This window comes from Elgaria multicarinata, chromosome 8 (genome assembly GCF_023053635.1).
Source record: "Elgaria multicarinata webbii isolate HBS135686 ecotype San Diego chromosome 8, rElgMul1.1.pri, whole genome shotgun sequence".
Lineage (NCBI taxonomy): Eukaryota > Metazoa > Chordata > Lepidosauria > Squamata > Anguidae > Elgaria > Elgaria multicarinata.
The window spans coordinates 11,043,449-11,059,012 of record NC_086178.1 but is presented as its reverse complement, the minus strand read 5'-3'; the positions used below and the strand labels follow the sequence as shown (position 1 = coordinate 11,059,012).

General features: G+C 43.8%; 1 protein-coding gene across 1 annotated transcript in view; it reads right to left on the bottom strand.

Annotated features, from left to right (window-relative positions):
- LOC134402437 (cytochrome P450 2J5-like) overlaps positions 1–15,340 on the bottom strand; it is a 31,725-nt gene extending 16,385 nt beyond the window's left edge. The window contains exons 1-3 of the mRNA XM_063131876.1: positions 14,846–15,340; positions 11,628–11,790; positions 2,619–2,768 (exon numbers count right to left, since the gene is read on the bottom strand). Of these exons, the coding sequence (XP_062987946.1) occupies positions 2,619–2,768; positions 11,628–11,790; positions 14,846–15,013 (481 nt within the window). The 5' untranslated portion in view covers positions 15,014–15,340. The remainder of the gene's footprint in view (positions 1–2,618; positions 2,769–11,627; positions 11,791–14,845) is intronic.
- Between the last annotated feature and the right edge of the window lie 224 nt (positions 15,341–15,564).

The following is a 15,564-nucleotide window of genomic DNA, read 5'->3' as shown; positions in this document are numbered from 1 at the left end:
ATTAAAAGTATACAATAATCACAACACATCAACTAATTATCATACAATAATAACCAATAAAGAAAAAAACTGCTAAATACAATAATCTAATAATAATAGTAATAACCATAATCATCATCACCATAATAAAAATGATAATAATAATAAGTGCAACCCACCCCCTGGGACCATTATTCTGCACTCCAAAATTGTAACACATCTTGTGACGGTTTACACCCTTTCCCTTTTCCTAATACAAATTTAACAAATGGTTTCCAAATCTCCTCAAAATCATTCCACTTTAATATTCCTTTCTTAACTTTCATACACCCCGTTAGCCTATCATTAATAGCAATATCCCAGACTTCTTTATACTATTCTTCTATTTTATATTCCCTTTGTTCTTTCCAATTCCTAGCAATTATCAGTCTAGCTGCTGTTAGTAAATTAGTTATTAATTATTTACTATTTTGCATACATTGGACCCCTTCATATATTGATAACAATGCTGTCTTTGGGCCTATTTCTACCTTCCATCCCATTATTTCATTAATTTCTTTAAATACCATTTGTCAAAACTTCTGAATATTTTTACAATCCCACTACGTATGAAAATACGTACCTATTTCCTGACACCCCCTCCAACAATTTACTGAATATTTCTTATCTATCTGGTATAATCTTACCGGTGTTAAATACCACCTCCATACTAATTTGTAGTAATTTTCTTTTATTCTTGTCGACATACTCTTTAATATACGTTGACTCCATATCTTCCCCAACTCTTGACCACTTAACTGTCCTGCCATATCTTGGTTCCATATCATTTTAATATGTTCTTGCTGTTTTTCCATGCTCATTAGTATCTTATACACCGCACTCATTATACCCCTACCAACTAGTTTTTCATTTTTGTTTTCTCTTTGTAAAATCAACCTTTCCGTTTCTGTACACTCTCTACGCTCTATATTTTCCTCTTTCCACTTTTTTGTCCATTGTTCCAATTGTGGTGCCTCCACCCAAGCATTTCTCCTCTCTCTTACTAACTCTTTTATTTTGTCTCTATCCATTTCCTTCATCAAATCTTTTAATTTATTTATTCCCTTTTCCCTTAAATCTTTCTCCAATTCTTTCTTCAAATTCTCTGGGAAATTCCCTATCATCATCACTGGCGTTACGGGTGATATCTTTGGCATTATTTTTTCTTTATATTTGGCCCAAATCTCTATTATATTTGTCATCAGGGGGTTCTCTATTCCCTCCATTTCTTTTTTTAAAAAGTATAAAAAAAATGTTCTCCAACCTATACTTCTTCTCTTGCGTCTCCCATTCTAACCATTCCAAATCCTTATTTCCTATCATCCCCTCTATCACATATCTTAATTGATTTGCAATATAATACCACTTTATATTAGGGAGACCCAATCCTCCCACTTTTGGATAGCCAAGGATACCATGGTCAGTGGTACTGAATGCTGCTGAAAGGTCCAGCAGAACCAACAGGGACACACTCCCCCTGTTCAGTTCCTGGCATAAGTCATCCACCAAGGCGGCCAAAGCTGTTTATATTCCATAACCAGGTCTGAAGCCAGTCTGAAATGGAACTAGATAATCTGTCTCATCCAGGATTCCCTGGAATTGAGAGGTCACCACGCGCACCAGTACTTTGCCCAGAAATGGAATACTAGAAACTGGCCCATGATTATGCAATATGGCGGGGTTCGAAGAGGGCTTTTTCAATGTGGGTTTTACTACTGCCTCCTTCAAGCAGGCCGGCACCCTGCCTTGGCAAAGGGAGGTATTGACCACTTCATTTACCCACTCAACCAGTCCTGTTCTGGCTGCTTTTATGAGCCAGGAAGGGCAAGAATCTAATACACACACCTCTCCAAGGATCCCGTCCACCTCATTGGGATGTACAAATTGAAAAGTATCCAATAATACTGGACAAGCAGGTGCCATAGTTACTTCCACTGGATCTGTATCAACTATAGTGTCCAAGTCAGAGCGGATGGGGCAAAGTGCTGGGCAAATTGTTGACTGTAGGCTGTCAAAAGGTCTGAATTCTTCTCTTGGGGGACTAGTGTGTGAAAGGCTCCATACCACCCCAAACAGCTCTGCTGAGTGGCTAATAGACTAGAGTGACCAGATAAAAAAGAGAGCAGGATTTCTGCAGCTTTAACTGTCGTGATGAAGAGGGAATTTCACCAGGTGCTGCATGAATACAAGTTACAGTTGCTGAAATTCCTTTTTCTATGCAACTGTTAAAGATACAGGAGCCCTGTCCTCCTTTCCACATGGTCATCCTAGGCATGGGACACAATTGAGATCTTTGGCAATTTATTTTTGTGTTAAAAAACAAGTAAAATACACAAGATTCCACTCCACAATGTACAGAGTACACAAAGTTTTCTGTGGACTGGGGACATATACCTGCATCATCATCATCATTGTCATCTATTATTATTATTATTATTATTATTATTATTATTATTATTATTATTATTATTATTTACATTTATATACTGCCCCATAGCTGAAGCTCTCTGGGAGGTTTACAAGGATTAAAACATTGAACATTTAATAAAAGAGATTACAAAATTTTAAACCCGTAAAAACAACCACTTAATATCACATACCCTTTGCACATGCAAAAATCTCCACCAGCTGCTGGGCCTCTTCTTCTATTTGGTGCTCCATGCCTTTCTTCCCCAGACCCAGCTTCCGCATAGTCACTACAGCAAACCGTCTCTGCTGCTTCCAAGTGTGACCGTTTGAAAGTGCAATACCTTATGTCATCAAGAAACAAGGAGATATGATTATGTATAACATTCAAGTAAAAATGGTTAGCTTCTTGAACTAGAAAAGACAACATTTATCATTCATTCAAGAGTTGCCCATTCTTTCAGAACCTAATAACTGCATTGCTGATGAAGAATCAGACTCTGCCAAGCACAAGGTTCAGGTACTGGGACTGGCCACTGCTCTGCACTTAGAAACTGCCTAAGAGGCCCTCATTCTCTTCCATCTGAAACATTTAGGGTTGGTTCTCACAGCATATTTCCCCTAACATTGAGTCTTTTCCCTATATTTTCCCTAATATGGATTCTTGGCTATTTCCCCTAATATGCACTCTTTCCCCTAATACAGAGTTTCAGTTTGTGTGCTAATGGAAGTGAAGTATGCACAGTGTCACCAAAATGCCTCGTCTGGGCAGCTCTACAGATTATAACTGCTGTGGGAAAAACTGTGGTTGTGTTACACTAACAATACCTACAATAGAAACCACAGGAGCAAAGTGTGAGTGTTACCATTTCTTTAATCACCATTGTAAGAGCTTCATCCCATGTACCTGTTTCCCTTGAATTATCCCCTATAGGATAGAGGGCCTCTTAGCGCTAAGCTGTCGCCATTGTTGTTGTTGTTGCTACTGGGCGGCTAGATCCTTTGCATACCAGGAAATGGGTTTAAGGGGGGAAATGTAAAAAAAAAACCCCATAAAAATCCATGGGTGACCCAATCCAATTCAAATTTGGTATGCTTAAAGCTCTCCTTAATATCTATTACTGTGCCAATTTTGATGTCTTTACCTTTAAAGCATACGCAGATGTAAGCATTTGTTTATTTTTTCTTCAAATCCTGCTCCTGCGCCCCAGGGGCTGCTCGGAAAACAACAAATGATACGCTCAAAAACTAGTAGCAAAATATTGCACTTCTTTTGGTTAAGAAGCGCAATTAAAGCAGGATGCATGGGAGTACGTCACAATAAAAGCAGATTACAAGCTAGAAAACTTCAAAGTCCTTTGCACGCATTTCACAGTGATTGCACAGTATAACGCTGGTGTGATAAAACTCTAAATCTATCTCAGAAAGGACTGCCTATACCTGTATGAACCTGCATGTGCCCGGAGAGGTCCTACTTGCAAGCCTACCACTCCCACTGAGAATGACCAAACACAGCTTATTTATTTATTTTATTTATTGCATTTATATCCTGCCTTTTTTCCTCTTCAGGAACCCAAGGCAACATACATAATCCTCCTACTCCTCTCCATTTTATCCTCACAACAACAACAGAGAGCTTCGGCTATTGGGCGGTATAAAAATGTAATAAATAAATAAATAAATAAATAAAACCCTGTGAGATGGGTTGGGCTGAGAATTTGTGAACTGGCCCAAAGTTATGCAGTGGGTTTCATGGCTAAGTGGGGACTAGAACCCAGATCTCCCGACTCCCAGGCCAACAATCTAGCCACTACACCATCATCAAGCCTGCTCTATGGAGTTCTTTCCCACCATCATTTCATCTTCTCAGTGCTGCCCAGAAAAGGCATAAGAACAGAAATCCAGGTGAGGAAATCTTTGTTTTCTTATCATAGTTGTATCTGACTTCCAAGTAAAGGTGGAAATAATAAATCCTTTCAATATTATGATTTCCGTCACAGGAGTAACAAACAGTATAAGTCTAACAAGTAAAACCTGATATCCTTGAGCCATCTGGAGGAACTTCTCTCATCCCCCAACATGACTATATGAATAGCATACGGCATAATTACTTAACTGCCCCTGTGCCATAAACATAAATTGCCCCTATGCCATCAGCATATCTATGCTGTCTCCAAGCTGATGTGCCCTGAGTACAGGCACTTCAAAGCCAGGTTAATGCAAGCCCCTTGTCTAAATCCAACAAACTTTATTAAAGAACTAGCTGTACCCTGCCACGCGTTGCTGTGGCTCAGTCTGGTTAAATTGAAAAGAAAAAAAAGACAAAGCGGATGTTTCTAATATGTTTAATTTCACAATGCTTGTGGATATACAATATTTTTAGTTGTTCCATTGTCTGTGTAGATATAGAGATTGTCTGGTTTGCCGACTCTAGAACACACAACATATAATTGTTCATGTGAGAAGCAATCCACACAATTCTAAAGATTGGCCCTGAGCTTTGTTGATGGTGATTGCAAACGCCAATCGAATTGGGAATTGCAATCTCTTAAACTGAAATGGCATATCTGTTGGAATCATAGGAATGCGAGGAATGAGAACATCTTCACCTTTGAAAGGTCCTGTCAAGATTGTTCCTTCTATGATGTTGCTCAGTAATTTTTTTACTGCAAGCCGCGTGCCATTGCAAAGTTTTGTGAGAGAACATGCAAATAGGAGAAGAGGCAGAGGCAGTGGATTGGCCTACTGTTTGGTTTTTTAAAAAGGATGTTTTTACGGTGAGGAGGTTAGTGGAAACTCCTGGCAGTTACCTTTCTTCAGAACGTGTAACTGTCACAGGTGTGACATCTATATTCACTCAGCCAATTGTGAGAGAACATGCAAATAGGAGAGGAGGCAGAGGCAGTGGATTGGCCTACTGGTTGGCGATGTCACAATGACCTATAAGAGCAAATAGGAGAGAACATGCAAATAGGAGAGAAGGCAGAGGCAGTGGATTGGCCTACTGGTTGGCGATGTCACAATGACCTATAAGAGCAAATAGGAGAGAACATGCAAATAGGATAGGAAGCAGAGGCAGTGGATTGGCCTACTTGGTTTTAAAAAAAGGATGTTTTTACGGTGAGGAGGTTAGTGGAAACTCCTGGCAGTTACCTTTCTTCAGAACGTGTAACTGTCACAGGTGTGACATCTATATTCACTCAGCCAATTGTGAGAGAACATGCAAATAGGAGAGGAGGCAGAGGCAGTGGATTGGCCTACTGGTTGGCGATGTCACAATGACCTATAAGAGCAAATAGGAGAGAACATGCAAATAGGAGAGGAGGCAGAGGCAGTGGATTGGCCTACTGGTTGGCGATGTCACAATGATCAGCAGGACCGGTTTTGAGGAGGCCTATTTCTTCGATTTTAAGACAAACTTTTGTCCCCATATAGAACATAGTTACATAACAACGCTCACGTATTCGAATGCAACGTTGTGTCAAAATTTCAAAGCAATCAGTGAAGAACTTTCGGAGATATAACGTCTGTTTCGAACAAACATTTACATTTTTATTTATATAGATGGTAACTTACATTTCAGAAGAAACTAAAGAGGATGCTGGATGAAAAGGGGTGAGGCCATTAAAAAAGGAGTGTGCTCTGCCAGGTCCTCTAGGGCTCCTGCCTCTTTGCTGACTAGGGCCAGATCTACACTACTGCTTTAAAGCGCTTTATAACAGTTTTGACAATGGTATGGCGTGTGTCCTGGGCCCCAACAGTTGTCAAAACTGTTATAAAGCGCTTTAAAGCAGTAGTGTAGATCCGGCTTAGGTCTAAAATGAGAAAAATCTCCAGCCTAAAGGGAAATCCTTACTAATCCATTCCAAACTGCTAGGTCCCAGCTACAGCAGCCCTGGCTAGCAGATCTTTGATCTCTCTTCTTTAAATAGCTGGGGGCAAAACAGTATATCTTATTGTCTGCCTGCCAACCTGCTTGCCTACCTATCTCTTACCTTCCACACCACTCACCTGCTCTTGCCCACCTTTGTTCCTTTCCCAGAACCACCCATGTGCCTTCAGCCTCCCTGCTCCTTAGGGCATGTCTACACCAGCCCTATATTCCGGGATCATTGCTGTGCATCCAAATGGCACACAGGGCATCCAGGGAGTAGGCAGGGACAATCCCTCCATTTTCCTGGGATAACCCTTAGGTGTAGAAAGGCCTTTAGTCATAACCTTTCCATGCAAACCTTTCAAGCCAGCAAGACTTAGCCTTGAAAACCCTCACCACAATAAAGTCAGACCACCTCTGTTGTCTTTGGGATTTAGGTGATTTGTCAGTGTATCAGACTGTTTGGGAATCTCGGTGCCTAATGCAATGGCAGGTAAATTCAGTGGAATCCCTATTTCCAGAGTTCACCTGCTAATGATATTTACTAGGGATGTGCTCCGCTCCGATTAGGAGCGTAGAAGCAGTAGCGGATTGGCCTGCTCCGCCTTACCCAGAGGCGGAGTAGGAGCGGACCGCGGACCCCCTAGAAGCAAGGCGAAGAGAAGCGACCATTTTTCGGAGCTCCGAGTTCAGTCGGAGCGCTCCGGTCGCCATCTTGAAAACATTTCGCCATAGGATTGCATTGCGGCAAATAATCGCGCATAACTACGTTGTTTTTGAAGCTATCGTTCTGGAAATTCTTGTGCACAGAGAGTCGTGGATGGGGGTCATTTTGAGACCACTCTCACCTCTCTGCGTGCTGTGGTTCACGTGCAATATTTTTTTAAAAATCGGGTCAACCGCGGGGCTCAAACTGCGTTTCGGCTTTTCGCCCATAGGATTGCATTGAGGGAAAGAATCGGGGATAACTGGGGGGGGGTTTAAGCTATCGTTCTGAAAATTCTTGTGCACAGAGAGTCGTGGATGGGGGTCATTTTGAGACCACTCTCAACTTTCTGCATCGTACGGGTCGCGGGCTAGAAGTTTTTTAAAAATAGGGTCAACCGCGGGGCTCCGTTTCGGCTTTTCGCCCATAGGATTGCATTGAGGGAAAGAATCGGGGATAACTGGGGGGGGGTTTAAGCTATCGTTCTGAAAATTCTTGTGCACAGAGAGTCGTGGATGGGGGTCATTTTGAGACCACTCTCAACTTTCTGCGTGCTGTGGTTCACGTGCAATATTTTTTTAAAAATCGGGGTTTGGGTTTTTTTTTTTTATTATTATTATTTTTTTGGAAGCGATGACAGGCACATTCAACTCCCAATCCTGATGAGAATTCATCTCCTCAGAAAGCATCCTCCTCCAATCCCAGCGTTGGAGGGGGGACTAAGGCAGACCCACCCTGAGAACTTTCTGTTTTGTGTCTCTTTGTGGGTTGGCGTTCGTGGAGGGAACACTTACTTAGCTAGTGCTCCTGCTTTGGAGATAGATTAATTTAATATAGGTTTAGTTTGGCGCGTGTGTGTGTTTGTTTGCTTCTTTCTGACTTGTAGCTTAGTTTGCCCTGTGTTTTCCCCTTACTTTGATTTAATATAAACTTTATTTTTGAATTTTGGAGTGTGTGGTTGGGTTGGTTGCCCCCCCCCTTCCCTGTATTAAAGCCTGACTGTTCTGCTTTTGTGAAAGCTTTCTTTTGAAAGCATACACACACTTTTTGTCCCATTTCCCTACATTTATATTCTTAAACATATTTTATTATATTCTTTCACATAGTCCATTAGTATATATTCTCATACATATTATATTAGTATTCATATTTTGTTCTTCTTATAGTAGTGGTTGGTTCTTTTTCCCCCTCCCCTCTCTTAAATCCTGATTGTGTTTCCTTCTATCTTCTATATACCAAATATACCAAAAAAATTGGATTCTCTTTTTCTTCTCTGTGTAACTTCGACGGAGTGGGCTGCTTTTGTCAAGTTCAACAGGCAGCCACAGATTGAGCATTTTGGGGAAAGCATACGCACACCATTTCCCTATTCTTAAACATATTATTATTATATTCTTTGACATAGTCTTAGTAGTCTATTAGTATACATTCTCATACATATTAGTAGTAGTATTCATATTTTGTTCTTCTTATAGTAGTGGTTGTCCCATTTCTTGTCCCATTTCCCTACATTTATTAGTAATATTCTAAAACATATTATTATATTCTTGTAGATATTCTTAGTAGTATATTCTCATACATATTAGTAGTAGTATATTTTATTGTTCTTGTCCCATTTCCCTACATTTAAACATATTATATTCTTCTTATACATATTCTTAGTAGTACCTTATACATAGTATTAGTAGTATTAATATTTTGTTAGTCATCATGAAAAGAGAAAGCAGGCGTGCTGAAAGCAGCAAGGCTCAGTCTGCCAGCAGGGCTTCCTCTCCTCCTGTGAAACTCAAACGGGCAACTCCTTGGCTGACTGCTCCAAAACAGAAGCAGGACAAGCAGCAGGCAGAGCCACTCTCTTCTGCAACTTGTGCCCGGCGTTCTCTTTTTGAGGGTGGGAATGGGAAAAGTGCCCGTTTGCAAGAGGCACGTGGCAGCAGTGCCATTAGAGGAGGAGGAGTATCCCCAACTCCTTCATTCTCCTTTCAGCCCACGAGCCCGCTGATGGACCTAGACGAGGTCCTCAGCACAGTGGAGGGGGGGGAGGAGGAGGAGGCGGTGGGCCTCCAGGATGTGGGGGCTGAGGAGGAGCAGCAGCAGGCCGAGGCTCTCTCCCCAGTCTCATCCCACACCCCTGTTTCTGTGGCAACACCAGAGAGCTCAGGCGGGCAATTGGTGGTGTCACCACAGAAACGAAAGACAAGCATCGTGTGGGACCACTTTGAGTTGGGAGCGGATCCCCGCTTTGCTGTCTGTCGCCACTGCAAACTCAGCCTAAGCAGGGGTTCATCGACAGGGCATTATGGAACCAGCAGCATGAAGATGCATCTTCATAGGCAGCACCAGGCGATCTTGCTGGGGAAAGAGGCGGGCAAGGCGACTGGTTCCAGGGGAAAGCCGAAGGCTGCTGCTGGCACTGCCACTCTAAGCTCTCCATCTCCCATCCCCACAAGGGTTAGGCAGGCAACCCTGCAGGACATGGGGTGGGGGAAGTATTGACCCACAAGATGGCGTTTTCCAATGCCCACCCAGGGTGCTACTGTGTTGGGGCATCTGCCGGGACTGACTCCTCCCCAATACTAGATCTATGACATGTCACTCTGCCTGCCCCTCTGCTAGCCTGTCCTCCTCGGTGACCGACTCGCTGGGATGGTTTGCGTTTGCAATGCGTGACTAACTGCAATGCTGGCTTAGAAACCAGCCATCACTTCCTTGTGCCCCCAGAAATGCCCGCAGCCTGCCTGCCTGCCTGCCCGCCTCCCCCGGGGTGCTGCTGTGGTGGGGCATCTGCCAGGACTGACTCCTCGCCTACTCTGCCTGCCTCTCTGCCCGCCTGGTGCCTGGTTTGCTCCCAATCGTCCTCCTCTGTGCCCCTCAAGGCGTAACTGCTGGCTTAGAAAGAAACAACCAGCCATCTTTGCCTCACTTTGCGCCCACTTATGGGTTGGTTTGCTATGCGTTAGTGCTCAAGCCATCCTTGCGGCACTACAATGCATGCTGCCTGCCTGCTTTCCATTGATGGTGCTATATAAATAAATAATAATAATAATAATAATTCTCCCCTTCCCGCCTTGCAGCGATGGTGTATGTGTCTTGCTTTGACTAAGGGGAGAAGTCCTTCCTGCGCTCACTTAGACTTTATCAAATTCAATAATCCCTTTTTCAAATGTGCCAGAAGATTTAGGGTTATCTCGTGGCATGTTGGGATTGCCTTGGAACTGGCCCCATTGAGCTGTCTGCAATTGCAACTTTAAATCCCTGACATACTGGAGTGTTCAAATTTCAAAAGTTCCCCTAACATCAGGGGATGATGGGATTGCCTTGAAACTTGGTGTCCATGGGGACACATGGGTAAGCTGTCATGGGACCAAAGGATAGGTTTCTAACGTGCAAATTGACGTAGTTGTAGAATGGGACTTGATTTGGGGTGAGTTAAAAAGTTTAAGCCGCGCCAAAAATCAGGGGATGATGGGATTTGCTTGCAACTTGGCGTGCATGTGGACACATGGATAAGCTCTCCTGGTGCCGAGTTTGAGGTTTCTAACATGCAAATTGACGGAGCTATCCCAAGGGGTGTGAATGGGGTGCCCGATTTTCATAAATTCCCCAAAAATCAGGGGATGATGGGATTGCCTTGAAACTTGGCGTGCATGTGGACACGTGGATAAGCTATCATGGTGCTGAGTTTGAGGTTTCTAACGTGCAAATTGACGTAGTTGTAGAATGGGACAATTTGGGGTGAGTTAAGCCATGCCAAAAATCAGGGGATGATGGGATTTGCTTGCAACTTGGCGTGCATGTGGACACATGGATAAGCTCTCCTGGTGCCGAGTTTGAGGTTTCTAACATGCAAATTGACGGAGCTATCCCAAGGGGTGTGAATGGGGTGCCCGATTTTCATAAATTCCCCAAAAATCAGGGGATGATGGGATTGCCTTGAAACTTGGCGTGCATGTGGACACGTGGATAAGCTATCATGGTGCTGAGTTTGAGGTTTCTAACGTGCAAATTGACGGAGCTATCTAAAGGGGTGTGAATTAGGGTTATGGGAGGTGCGTTAGAGGGTAGAGCCGCGCCAAAAATCAGGGGATGATGGGATTTGCTTGCAACTTGGCGTGCATGTGGACACATGGATAAGCTGCCCTGGTGCCGAGTTTGAGGTTTGTAACATGCAAATTGACGGAGCTATCCCAAGGGGTGTGAATGGGGTGCCCGATTTTCAAAAATTCGCCAAAAATCAGGGGATGATGGGATTGCCTTGAAACTTGGCGTGTGTGTGTATACGCCCATGAGGTGTCATGGTGCCAAACGTGAGGTTTCTAACTTCAACGGAAAAAAAGTTGTTTACTTTTTTAGCTTTCAATGCAAGCCTATGGGGGGGCAAAAACGGAGCTCCGGATCCGATCCGGAGCTCCGGGCGGAGCGGAGCGGAAGTGGGCGGAGCGGGGGCGGGGCGGAGCGACCCGCTCCGAAAAATGGCGGATCTGCAAGTGAAGCGGAGCGGGGGGTCCGTGCACACCCCTAATATTTACAGTTGTTTGAAACTTCCACAGAGACAGCACCTGTTCTCTTATTTCCCCCTGCTGGAGAAGAGAGCAGTATGAATCCTTACACTTCACAACTTACCCCTTCCTTTTCCTAAAGATGTATAGAAAGGAGTACTCGGTCGGTCAGACAATTTTTCCGCATGGTCGATTACTCCTTCTTTCACAGCTTCGTATCCTGACAGGAGTACCAACGGTAGATGTCCTAGCCATAAAGTGCAAATGTTTCCATACTGCTTTGCCAACTGCCGTTTGAGTCAAAGTAGAGAACAGAAATGTTGCAATCAAACAATTCAGATTATGTCATCCAAAATATTTGACCAAAACAAAGAGAGAGAGAGACGGAGAGAGAGAGGGAGGGGGAGAGAGAGAGAGAGAGAGAAGTGGATCCCAAGTGCATGTCTGTGCTAAATGTGGTCTGAAAAGTTTGAAGACTACTGGCTTGGAGAGAGTTTATGGGTCTTTGGGCTATTACCAAGCTATTATCTTTATAGCCTAAGCAGAACATTTAGCAAGTGATACGGAATGGTAAGGCACTTATGATCCACACCTAGATGATGACCTAGATGATTCTGTTGCAAGCAGTTACAAAGAGGTAATGCAGAGAAACCTGTTCTGTTTGTTCCTTTTCCAAACAACTTCATGTGAGGCACATGTGAAATCGGAGTGATTGATGAGGGAACTTGCTATTAGAGACCTCGTGTCTTTTGTGTCATCCTTTAAAGATGGCTAGAACAGGGGTCCCCAACATCTTTGGGTTGCTGGGCCCATTTGGAATTTGGAGGAAGTGTCAAGGGTGCTCTCACAGTATGGCTGCCATAGAGTTTTACTCATTCATAAACTGTCTACCATGATGGGTGTGGCCAATCACTAACCACTCATTTCTCAGAAGGGATACTGGAGAGACTAAAAGAAAAGTAACTTGTCCAAGAACCTAAGGACAAAGCAGAGATTGGAGTCTGTGCTCCAAAACACAACACGATTCCTTTGAAGCCAAAGGAAGTATAGCTGGAGTGACCAAATACAAAAGAGGGCAGGGCTCCTGCATAGGATGACCATATGAAAAGGAGGACAGGGCTCCTGTATCTTTAACAGTGGCATAGAAAAGGGAATTTCAGCAGGTGTCATTTGTATATATGGAGAACCTGGTGGAATTTCCTCTTCATCACAACAGTTAAAGGTGCAGGAGCTATACTAGAGTGACCAGAATTAAAAGAGGGCAGGGCTGTGCAGCTTTAACTGTTGTGATGAAGAGGGAATTTCATCATGTGCTGCCCACATGCTAATGACACCTGGCCCCCATCTTTACAGTGCTGCTTTGGTGCCGCGAGGCACTTTGCTGCCACACTTGCATTCCTTCCCGGCTTCTGCAAGGAAAGGAGGGCAGGTGCAAATTTTCCAGCTCTGGAAAAGTAAAACACATAAAAATGGGGAGAGAGGAGAGGAGCTGCACAGGTACAGATAATAAAAATGAAAAACAATGGGGTTGTGGTAGAGGGAACAAGGCAGCCAGAAAGGGACTGGGTGAACCACATCTTCTTCTTCTTCTTGCTGCCCGTTCCTCCCCACTCACCCCCATTTATTTTTATTTTTATTATCTGTATCTGCACAGATACAGATAATAAAATTAAAAAGGGTTGAGGAATGGCCCTGTTTCTCCCCTCCCCGTTTTCATTTTTTTGCTTTTACAGAGGCGCGGACTGTCCATAGCAACCAATCAGGGCGTGGCATGGGCTTTGATGCACAAAAAGTCAGGGTAAGTACCCAACGTTTTTGGAGAGGAGTTTCCAGTGTTTCCCCCTGGATGGCTTCACACTGGCGGCTGCACCATGTAGAAAAACTTCCTGACTGTTAGAGCAGTACGACAATGGAACCAGTTCCCTAGGGAGGTGGTGGGCTCTCCCACACTAGAGGCCTTCAAGAGGCAGCTGGACAACCATCTGTCAGGGATGCTTTAGGGTGGATTCCTGCATTGAGCAGGGGGTTGGACTCGATGGCTTTATAGGCCCCTTCCAACTCCACTATTCTATGATGACATGCCTTTACTGTGAAGCCACCCTGGGGAAAACCCTTTGTGTAGACATGTCCCTGCTGAAATTCCCTTTTATCTACAACTGTAAAAGATACAGGAGCTTTGTTCTCTTTTCTTTATGGACACCCTAACTACTTCTGTATTTAAACCTTTCTATTCTTTCAGTTTCAACCTGTTCCAAAAAGATAGCAATGTTGGGGCCAGGTTGGCCTCAATGGGGAGATCATTCCATAATTGGTGGGCCACCACAGAGAAGGCCCTCTCCCTTGCTGCCATCATCCGGGCTTCCCTCAGAGTTGGCACCTGGAGAAGGATCTTAGAATTTGGTTGAATAAACTGCCCCCCTGAAGTATAAGGTGCAGTGGGGAAAGCAAAAGGTGCTGCAGCAAGCTGTAAACCACACTGCAGGTGTCCATCTTTGAGATTAGAAAGTTAAGTGTAGCAAGATCCTGGCTCTCTAAGCCCCTGTCTTTATGGCGGGGCTTTGGTGCTGGAAGGCACCTTGCACGTGCACTTGCATTCCTTCCTGACATCTGCATGTACACAACTAGAAATATATTAATTCATTTACAAACTTAAACCAGTAGAAAAGGTTAAAAGCAATAAGAACAATTAAAACAATTAAAACGAAGTGCAACCTTGGGGAATTTTAGCCTTCAAAGGCTTTAATTAAAAGCCATGTTTTAACCTGGTGCCAAAATGAAGGCATCATCAATAATAATAATAATAATAATAATAATAATAATAATAATAATTCTTCCACTAAGGCCTTAGCTAGAACTACCTGCTATCCTGCAATGGAGGAGGGAAGATCTCGTGTTGTGTTTAACGAGAGATCCCTCCTCTGTTTACATGCGACGCGCGACGCCTTCAGAAGGAGAGGTGTCGCACCCACCATTTTTTATTTTTAAAGGACCAGCAGCACATGAATGTTTGTGCACAAATGATAAGTCCTTCTTAAAATGTAAATTATTTTCTCCACTCCTCCCACCCGACCCCCGATGGGCACAGCTCCCAGCTCCTCATGAGGAATCACGTGCAGCCGGGTCAACCCGTGGCAACCGGCCACACTGCGGGACTGCGAAAAAAATGGGGCCAAAGTGGAGGGCGAGATCCTGGGGCAAGTGAGGGCTCATCCCTCCCTGATCCTGGAATCCACTGTGCATCATGTGGAGGCACAGGGACGATCCTGGGGATCACCCCAGGATAAAGTCCCATCTAGCTATGGCCTCAGATTAATGTGGTATGGATTTAGAATTTAGAATTACCTCAATCAGAATATTTTCATTAAGCATCGTCACAATCCGCCACAGGCCTCCGATGACAGGAAGAGAAAGAGGCCCAGGAGGGAAGTGTCTCTGTGACCAGAGTTGGCCCAGGAAACGCAGAATCAAAAGGGCCACCAGCAGAGCAATCAAAAATGCCCAGGTCCCCATCCTTCTACTACGTTCTCTTTCTTTTTGATTCTTTCTAATACGTCTAGGTAGGTAGAACACTCTTCTTCAAATCGTGCTTTGATTTTCCCAGTCATGTTGCATCTTCCCTCTCTTTATATATTAGCATGGCATCTGTCCATAATCCCCAATGATTAAAAACAAGCACCACATCTTCTGATGCCATATCCATGTAGCTTTGGAATTTGGCCCTGCAGACATTTATCATAGCAGCACACTGTAATTTGCAATGTGGTTAATTTTGTTATATGCGTCACTCAAATAATTGGAAGGAGGAGAGTTTGATATGAACATCCAGTATAATCCATTTCGAGACTAGTACGGGATCATTTTAGCCATCTGACCACTTGCTTCATTGCCCTCGGAACAAGGTCTGCAGACCCTTTTTCACCCCTGAAGAAGTGCTTGTGGTAAATGATGTGTGATAAGAACTGGCTAGCTATGCATGTGGACATTTTACATGTGTGCACAGTGTCACTGTACCACAAGTTCAGTTCCATTTCACTGCATTAACTTGATGCATGTGCAAAGGC